We start from the raw sequence: 9,621 nt of genomic DNA on the forward strand, positions 1-9,621 counted from the left end.
AGGTTAGAGACACAGTGGCCATATCTTTTACCCCTAAATCAAATCACATCAAATCAAATCAAATCCTGAGCTCAAGCGACCTCCCGCCTTGGCCTCCCACACAAGTACTGGGATGCCAGGCATGAGCCACTGCACCTGGCAAAAAAAATATTAAAGAAAGAACGAAATTGGTAATCACAGGGCATCTCAAGGCAGGGAAACTAAAGGGCTGAGGCCAGATGGGAAATTTACTTATCACTGTGCTTATAAATAAAATATTTACATTTAAAAACAAACAAACAAAAAGTCCGCACGGTCCTAGGTGAATCTGGCCGAGGCTTCTGCGTCGAGGATGACGCGGGTCAGCTGAGGCCAAGACCGCAGGCACTGCCCTACCGCTCTCCAGATCACAGCTCCGCCTCTGCAAGGCCCCGGGGAAACGGGCATCCCTTCTCCAGTGACCAAAGGACAAAGACGGAGCCCTGTGGCTGGGTGTTTCGCCCAGGATCACCAGCGAGCTCAGAGTCCTCCCCATGACCGCCCCAGGGTGGACATTTTTAAAAGCGGAGGAAGGGAGGGAACACACTCTTTGTTGCTGTGCCCACCTTGCCTAGCCCAGGGCGGGCGCTCACAGGCTTTGGGGGCCCCTCCCGGACCGCAGTGGGGAGAGGCCGCCCCATGCCCCGCCCCGCCCCGCCAAATTTAAGAGCCTTCGCCGAGCGCCAGGAGGTTCCCAGACAACTGGTCTTGCTCGCTGCCTTTTGCAGAATCTTCTCACTCCTCCCGAGCTCCCTTCCTTGCGTCCGTCCGGGCAACAGCCGCGTCATGCCTAGCCCCAGGCCGCGAGGCAGCCCGCCGCCCGCTCCCTCGGGCTCTCGGGTCCGGCCTCCGCGCTCTGGCCACTCTCCGGCGCCCAGGTCCCCTACCGGCCCGAACACGCCCCGCGCTCCCGGACGCTTCGAGTCCCCCTTCTCGGTCGAGGCCATCCTGGCGAGGACCGACCCCTGCGCGCCGGCGGCCTCCCAGCCGTCGGGCTCCGCCTGCGTCCACCCGGCCTTCTGGACCGCTGCTTCCCTGTGCGCCACCGGGGGTCTGCCCTGGGCGTGCCCGACATCGTGGCTGCCCGCCTACCTGAGCGTGGGTCTTTACCCTGTGCCAGGGCCGCGCGTGGCTCCCGTCTGCGGCCTGCTGGGCTTCGGCGTCACAGGTACTGCGCTCCCGGCGCCCGCACGCGGGGGACTGGGGGGAGGCTGGAGAGCCTAGGCCGCCACCGCCGGCGTCCCAGTGCAGGAGAGGGCACTGAGTGTGAGAATCACACACGGCTGGAGTGGGAAGGGGCTCTGTCACCGTTTACCTTGCAGTTGAAGCCGAGGACCGCGACAGTCTTGCTGAAAAAGACCCCGGCGCGAGGCTTCCCCCGCACGCTGCTGAGGTGGGAGAGGGTGGGTGTGAGGGCGGCGCAGCGCCTGAATGCGGTGGGCAGGAGGCCAGCGCTGGGGCTGCAAGGGGACCCAGCCCTGCTCCCGGTCTCCGCGTCCCATGACTCCCTCGCACACCCCGGGGTAGCGCTTGGTGACAGAGACGCTTCCCAAAGCGGCTCTCGACCCGAACCGATAGCCCTGTTTTTTTTTTGGGGGGGGGGAGAGGCGGGAAGTGGACGCTCCGGGAGGTGCTGTTGAGCGAGGAGCTGTTAAGAGCTGGTCAAGGCTCACACCCCACTACCGCCTCCACTGCTCACGTCTGTGAATTTGGGCTCCACACTTCGCTCTGAGCCTGCGTGCATGCAATGCTCTTAAGTAGTGCTTAAGGGCCAGGCACTTAAATCTCATGAGAAAGTAACTGTAAGGTTGGGCGCGGTGGCTCACGCCTGTAATTTCAGCACTTTGGGAGACCAAGGCGGGTGGATCACCTGAAGTGAGGAGTTCAAGACCAGCCTGGCCAACATAGTGAAACCCCATCTCTACAAAAAATACAAAAAATTAGGAGGGCCTGGTGGCGCGCGCTTGTAATCCTAGCTACTCAGGAGGCTAAAGCAGGAGAATCACAATCACTTAAACTCGGGAGGTAGAGGTTGCACTGAGCCGAGATTGCGCCACTGCACTCCAGCCTAGGCAACAGAGTGAGACTCCGTCTCAAACAAACAAACCAACAAAAAAATGTAAGTATAGAGGGAACTTTGTCCTCTAGCATTAAACATCCACCTACACGTGCTTTTGCCATTTTTGGTTGCCAGGTTCATGCTTCCCCAAGTCCCCACGAAGAAAACAGGAGTAAAGTTAGTCCAAGCCTTATCAACCCATACAAAGATAGTTGTAACACAATCTTGCCGGGTTCCTACTCCGTGGCACCCACCCCAATCCTGCATTTCCTCACCTTTGGACTCGCAGCCCCATCTAAATTCAATACCACTGGGATCTGGGAGCTGTGCCCATCACTCCAAGTCATCTTTCTCTGAGCTCTTCACACACCTGAGGTCTGAATTACAGTTTACTACCTCATGTTACAGTTGTCTCATTTTCAAGTTAGTTTTTTTGTTTTGTTTTGTTTTGAGACAGAGTCTCGCTCTGTCTCCCAGGCTGCAGTGCAGAGGTGCTATCTCTGCTCACTACAACCTTCTCCTTCCGGGCTCAAGTGATTCTCCTGCCTTAGCCTCTGGAGTGGCTGGAATTACAAGCCCCAGCACCATGCCCGGCTAATTTATTTTATTTTATTTATTTATTTATTTTTTGAGGCGGGGTCTCGCTCTGTGGCTTAGGCTGGAGTGCCATGGCACAATCTCGGCTCACTGCAAGCTCCACCTTCCGGGTTCACGCCATTCTCCTGCCTCAGCCTCCGGAGTAGCTGGGACTACAGGCACATGCCACCACACCTGGCTAATTTTTTGTATTTTTAGTAGAGACAGGGTTTCACCATGTTAGCCAGGATGGTCTTGATCTCCTGACCTCATGATGTATTTCTTTTTCTGTGAACTACTGTTCTTGCATTTTGCCCATATGTATAGTTGGTTATTTAAAGCAATCTATTTGTAGATGCTCTTTTCTATTGAGGAAATTAGCCCTGGCCGGGTGCAGTGGCTCACCCCTATAACCCCAGCACTTTGGGAGGCCAAGGCAGGTGGATCACTTCAGCTCAGGAGTTGAGACCAGCCTGGGCAACATGGCAAAACCCCATCTCTATTAAAAACACAAAAACTAGCTGGGCATGGTGGTGCGCACCTTGGCGGGGGCTGAAGTGGGAGGACTGCTTGTGCCTGGGAGGCAGAGGTTGCAGTGAGCCGAGGTCAAGCCACTGAACTCCAGCCTGGACAACAGAACAAGACACTGTCTCAAAAAATTAAAAAAGAAATTACCCCTTTAACTGTAATGAACTACAATTTTTTTTTCTGTTTATTGGCTCTTGACTTTGATTATGGTGGTATTCTTTTGTTACATAGAAAAAATTTTAATTTTTATATGTTTGATGTGTTTTTACAAATCATTTCTTTTTTCTTTTTTGAGGCAGGTTCTCTGTCACTCATGCTGGAGTGCAGTGGTGCAATCATGGCTCACTGCAGCCTCAACCTTCCAGGCTTAAGCACTCCTCCTTAGCTTCCTGAGTAGCAGGGACCACAGGCATGCGCTACCACACTCAACTAATTTAAAACATTTATTTTGTAGAGATGGAATCTCACAATGTCACGCAGGCTGATCTTGAACTCCTGGGCTCAAGTGATCCTCCTGCCTCAGCCTCCCAAACTGCTGGGATTACAGGCATGAGCCACTGTGCCTGGCCTCACATCTTATATGATACTTGGAAAGAACTTCCTCACTGTGAAGTCATACAATAACTTCCCCTTTTTTCTAAATTTTTGTGGGTTTACCTTTTTACATTTAAATATTTCCTCCATTTGGATTTTTTTTAGTGCAAGGTATTGGGTATGGATCCAGCTTAATTTTTCCCAGATCTGGAAATAACCCCTCTCTTCCCCATTGGATTATCACTTCTGTTTTAATTTTTATAATAACCATTGACTTTCTTCTTGCTCTGTGCCTGGCACAGTGCTAAGCACCCTGTAAGCATCATATGTTTTTGTTTTTGTTGTTGTGGTAGTTGTTGTTGAGACAGGGTCTTACTCTATTGGCAAGGAGTGATCTCGGCTTGGCTCACTACAACCTCTGCCTCCCGAGCTCAAGTGATCCTCCTGCTTCAGCCTCCCAAGCAGCTGGGTCTACAGTTGTGCACCACCACACCTGACTAATTTTTGTATTTTTAGTAGAGACGGAGTTTCACCATGTTGGCCAGGCTGGTCTCGAACTCCTGATCTCAAGCAATCTGCCCCCTTCAGCCTCCCAAAGTGCTGGAATTACAGGCATGAGCCACCGTGCTCAGCGATGACTCCCAAATTTGTATCCTCAGCTCAACCCTCTCTTCTGACTTGTAATTCTTCTGACTTCACTTCTAAGATATAAGCTCCATAACGACAGAGATTTTCTGTTTTGTCCTGAAACCATGCATGACACACAGTAGACATTCAAAAAGTATTATATTTGTTCAATGAATTAAAAGGGTGAACCCCTGGGGGTCTCCTCGCTGCCCATTCCGTGGTGTTGCCAGAAGCAGTCAAGGAAAGGAGAGGAAGGCAAAGAGAGGGGAGGTTTGGCAACTTCTTTTAGGGGCCAGAAGTGAAGCCACTTGGCTAGAGAGTAGTGGTGGCAGACAGTCTCACTGCATTGTCCCTTCTTTCCCATTTGTTTGTTTCCTGTTATTTCTGCACAGTCTCTTTCCACTGTCTTCTTGCACCGTTACCTGGCCAAGTGGAAGGCAAGGTAGCGGAGCTGTGTGTGCCTTCTCATTTTGCCAAGATGGGAGTGCAGGGGGCTTCTGGCTAACCTCTCCTGCTGCTGGATAACCTCCCCTGCTGCTGGTTGCTCTTTAGGGTTGGAGCTGGCTCATTGCCCGGGACTCTGGGCCTTCCCCGACTGGGCCCCAGTGGAGGACCTACAGGACACTGAGAGACAGCAAAAGAGAGTCCGAACTATGTTTAACTTGGAGCAGCTGGAAGAGCTGGAGAAAGTGTTTGCAAAACAGCACAATCTGGTGGGGAAGAAGAGAGCCCAGCTGGCAGCTCGGCTCAAACTTACAGAGAACCAGGTGGGAGTAGGGACTCCTATTGGGCCTGGGCTGCACCTAGGGACAAACACTACCTTGGCAAGGCCCTAAAGGGAGGGTGGGAGGAAGACATGGGCCCTCTTCCCTGTGCCACGCTGTTGAGGGGACAGGCCCTGACTTTTTGCACGCTCTATATAATGCAAAAAAAAGTCCCATTTGAAGTCACGTTATGTGAACAACTTGGAATGTTAACTTAGATTATTAGTCTAAAAATTGATAATAAAGGATTTCCATGCTAAATAAGGACCTGCTAGTAAAATTAAGTAGATGTGGCCAGGTGCAGTGGCTCATGCCTGTAATCCCAGAACTTTGGGAGGCCAAGGTGGGCAGATCACAAGGTCAGGAGTTCAAGACCAGCCCAGCCAACATAGTGAAACCCTATCTCTACTAAAAATACAAAAAATCAGCTGGGTGGCTATAATCCCAGCTACTTAGGAGGCCGAGGCAGGAGAATCACTTGAGCCTGGGAGGCAGAGGTTGCAGTGAGCAGAGATCACGCCACTGCACTCCAGCCTGGGCAACAGTGCGAGACTCCATCTCAAAAAAAAAAAAATTAAGTAGATATTGAAGAGAGTCAATATAATCAATATTTCTTTGACCCCTATATTCCTCTCCAGCTATTATATCATTTCTCTGCTCCTTTCACAGGCAAACTTCTCAACAACTTGCCATGTTCACTTTGTCCGTGTCCTCGCCTCCCACTCACTGCTTCACACATTCCAACATGACTTTTCCCTACCATTCCATCAAAACTTCTCAGCAGGGTCTCTAATAACCTCCATGTTGCCAGAGCCAACAATATGACACTTTCCTTTCTTCAACTCAGTCCACCACTCAGCAGCTCTTAGTACTGGACAGTCAGCCACCCCATCCCTTATTGAAACATGTTCCTCATAGCCTCCAGACACCATGCTGTCCGGTTTTCCTCCTAGCTCTGTCTCCTTGGCAGGCTACTTTTCCCTTGGGGACCTCGAAATCTCTTCCCAGCTGGTCTCATCTATTCCCATGGCTTAAAATACCATCTATAAGCCAGTGACTCCCAAATTTGTATCCTCAGCACAACCATCTTGTCTGACTTATACCTCTAACTACCTTCTTGGTGATTCCAGTTAGATGTCTCATGGGCACGTATCTCAAACCCAAGAACCCAAGTCTAAACCTCAATTCCTGACTTTTTTCCTGCCTAAATCTGTTCCTTTCCCATACATGACCCCACCATCCACCTGGTTACTCAAAAACCCAATCATCCTAGATCCTCCTTCTCCTCTGCTTCCAACCATCGTTGAGCCTTGTCATCTCCACCTCCAAAATACAGCTGGAGTGGCTTCACTTCTCTCCATCACCCCTAATGTACACCCCAGATCTCCTGGGGCCGCTGCAGTGGCCTCCCTCCTATCTTCCTGCTTCTGCTGCCGCTGCCATCCATGCTTCACACAGCAGCCAGGTGCACAATGCACTTCAGATGTAAATAGGATTATGTGGGCCCATATAAAAGCCTCATGGGTGACATTCCTTATCTATGGCCTTCCAGGTCCTGGGTGATCTGGCACCCGCTGACCTCTTCCATTTCCCTCCCTTGACTTTCTCCTCTCACTCTCATCCATGCTCTCCTCCTTCCTGGTCCTCAAACACTCCAAGCTTGGATCCATTTCAGAGCCTTCCTACAGGTTGTTCCCTGCCCTGCGGGCCTGCTCTTCTCTGTCCCCATCAGGTGGGCCTCTCTCTCTTTGAGCCTCAGCTTTAATGCTGGTTCCTCAGGGAGGCCTCCTCTACCCATACCCGTTTGTACCCCCTTTTGTGTTTACATAGCTCTTTGTTTCTTTACATGTTTCTTGCCAATGTTTCTTCACTAGCTCGTGAGCTCCACGAGGGCAGGCAGCTTGCCTCTGTTGCTCACCACTGTATCAGCATCACCTAGGATGGTGCTTAGCACATACTGGAAGCTCAGTAAATACTCGGATGAATAAATGGTGTCTGGAATTATAGAAAGGGGTGTTTTGGAGGAGGTACCTCCCTGAGAAGGAAGAGCAAATATTGGCCAGGCAGAGAGGGGTGTTCACTCTAGGAATTGGGAAGCAGTGGGACCTGATGGTCACATTCTGATCTCTGCCCACTGTCTCCAATTATAGGTGAGAGTCTGGTTCCAGAACCGCAGGGTCAAGTATCAGAAACAGCAAAAGCTGAGGGCAGCAGTTACATCTGCCGAGGCTGCCTCCCTGGATGAGCCTTCCAGCAGCTCCAACGCCAGTATCCAGAGTGATGATGCCGAGTCAGGAGTGGACAGCTGAGGACTGGGACAGAGCCCCTAGCCAGGCTGCCTGGGCTAGTTCTTCCTGGGGGTACCCACTGGAGCTCCTTGCCTCACACCTCAACGAAAAGCCTCCTCAACCAGAGGAATCTGAGCTGTCAAGCAGGGACCCCCTTTTCTATACTGATTCCTGGAAACTGGAATAATGTAATGATTGGAGGCACAGACTCTGGCCTTCAGCAATGTCCTTGGCCAACCTATGGAACTTCCGAGCCTTTTTTCTTTATCTGTATAATGGGTGCATTCATAACTCAGATCACCCAGGGGTGAGAAGATGTCTGTAAAGCAATAATGTGCCATGCACAGTGCAAAGTGTGTGGTTACTGTTAAGGCTTGTAGGCCCCCGAATAGAGAAGACCAACTGGAAAAAAAAACTTTTTTTCATCTGCTGTCACCCCACAACAATCAACACAGAACACTTCTGTGACCAAACATATAGGGGTGTACCCCACATTCCAACCTCCAATTCAGTAAATTCTGACATGATCTACCTGCAGGTAGTGTCTGACCCCACAGATTGAGGGCTCATTCCACATGGCAGCCCTTCCTTTTTTTTTTTTTTTTTTGAGACAAGAGTGCAGTGGCGCAATCTTGGCTCACCGCAACTTACGCCTCCCGGGTTCAAGCGATTCTCCTGCCTCAGCCTCCCGAGTAGCTGGGACTATAGGCACACACCACCATGCCTGGCTAATTTTTATATTTTTAGTAGAGACGGGGTTTCACCACATGGTCAGGCTGGTCTTGAACTGCTGACCTTGTGATCCTCCCAAAGTGCTGGGATTACATGGGTGAGCCACCGCCCGGCCCAACCCTGCCCTTTTTGTTTTTTATGGAGTCTTAAGGTCTACCAGTCATCAGTCAACTCATTAGCATATGAAAAGACATCACTTCAGAGATTCTAGGGATTTTAGGAGTTCTATGCCAGGAAATCGAGATGAAGACCAAATATATATTTCATAATATCACAGCTCCCCTCACCTGGGGGAGTGATACCTGTACCAGCAATTAATATTTTCCTGGCCTGGCTGTGAAGAAGGAATCTCTTTGAATAAGCATCTGGGCATAGAAGACTCTTCCCCATCAGAAGGAGTTGAGAGCAAAGAGGAGAAGGTAGACTTTAGCCCATTCACAAAGTTTCCCAACGTTTTCTTGTTTTGTCTGAACTGTTACCATTCTCAGAAGAAGCTCAGGCCCAGCAGCAAAGACAAGGTCTCGCTGTGTCACCCAGACTGGAATGCAGTGGTGCAATCATAGCTCACGGCAGCCTCAACCTCCTGGGCTCAAGTGATCCTCCCACCTTAGCCTCCTGAGCAGCTGGGACTACAGGCACGTGACACTACGCCTGGCTAATTTTTAACATTTTTTGTAGAGAGAACGTCCCTTTGTTGCCCAGGCTGGTCTTGAACTCCAGGCTTCAAGTGGTTCTCCTGCATTGGCCTCGCAAAGCCCCATCTTTTTATAGAATAATTTGTGTATGCCAAGGCTGGCATTTTGTCATAAACTCTGCTGTGTTTTCACAGGACAGTTATAATTTCCCCCTTTCATGACTCTGACTCATGGCTCCTTTTTCTTCTCAAGAATGTGCTCGATTTCTCTGAACGAATCCTGCTGCCAGGATTTTCAGAGCTGATTTCTGTAGCACAGACCATTCAGGTTCTAGAATGGCTCTTGGGGAACTGAGCTGAGGGGTGGAAGGAAGCCTGTCCTGCCACCTGGTGGTGAGTGAGGGCACGGCCCCCAGCTGCTCTTGGGGTAGGTTTGCCCCCAAGTCCGTGGACTATTCGCTCCCTGACACGGGGCTGCAGGCTTGAGGAGACCCAGGGTCAGTTTCAATAACCTTTTCTCTGGCCCTGCCAACTATCTGTCTCCCCCGAGTCCGTGGACTATTCGCTCCTTGACACCAGGTGGCAGGCTTGAGGAGAGGCAGGGTCAGTTTCAAGAACCCTTCTCTGTCCCTGCCAACTATCTGTCTATCTATAATTATTTGATAGATAATTGTGGCTTGATCACGGTTCATTGCAGTCTCGACCTCCCCAGGTTCAGGTGATCCTCCCACGCACCACCACGCCCAGCAAATTTTTCTATTTTTTGGAGAGACAAGGTCTCACTACGTTGCCCAGTCTGTTCTTGAGCCTGGGAGCTGAAGGCTGCAGTGAGCCGAGATCGCCCCATGCCAGTATGGGCGA

The 9,621-nt window shown here is 50.8% G+C and overlaps 1 protein-coding gene across 1 annotated transcript; it reads left to right on the top strand.

The window, feature by feature from the left end:
• The first annotated feature begins 390 nt into the window (after positions 1–390).
• NOTO (notochord homeobox) lies at positions 391–8,987 on the top strand. Its single transcript, XM_003262550.2, has 3 exons — positions 391–1,186; positions 4,895–5,109; positions 7,257–8,987. Exons 1-3 carry the CDS (start codon positions 658–660, stop codon positions 7,413–7,415), a joined length of 903 nt encoding a protein of 300 aa, XP_003262598.1. The 5' UTR covers positions 391–657; the 3' UTR covers positions 7,416–8,987.
• The last annotated feature ends 634 nt before the right edge of the window (positions 8,988–9,621 follow it).

Source organism: Nomascus leucogenys, chromosome 14 (assembly GCF_006542625.1).
Source record: "Nomascus leucogenys isolate Asia chromosome 14, Asia_NLE_v1, whole genome shotgun sequence".
Lineage (NCBI taxonomy): Eukaryota > Metazoa > Chordata > Mammalia > Primates > Hylobatidae > Nomascus > Nomascus leucogenys.

What these genes read in the sequence shown, in the direction of transcription:
- NOTO (XM_003262550.2), top strand. Translation starts at nt 658, where the DNA reads ATGCCCCGCCCCGCCCCGCCAAATTTAAGAGCCTTCGCCGAGCGCCAG. An exon ending in GCTGGGCTTCGGCGTCACAG is followed by an intron (nt 1,187 to 4,894) that starts GTACTGCGCTCC and finishes GTTGCTCTTTAG; the next exon opens with GGTTGGAGCTGGCTCATTGC. An exon ending in TCAAACTTACAGAGAACCAG is followed by an intron (nt 5,110 to 7,256) that starts GTGGGAGTAGGG and finishes CTCCAATTATAG; the next exon opens with GTGAGAGTCTGGTTCCAGAA.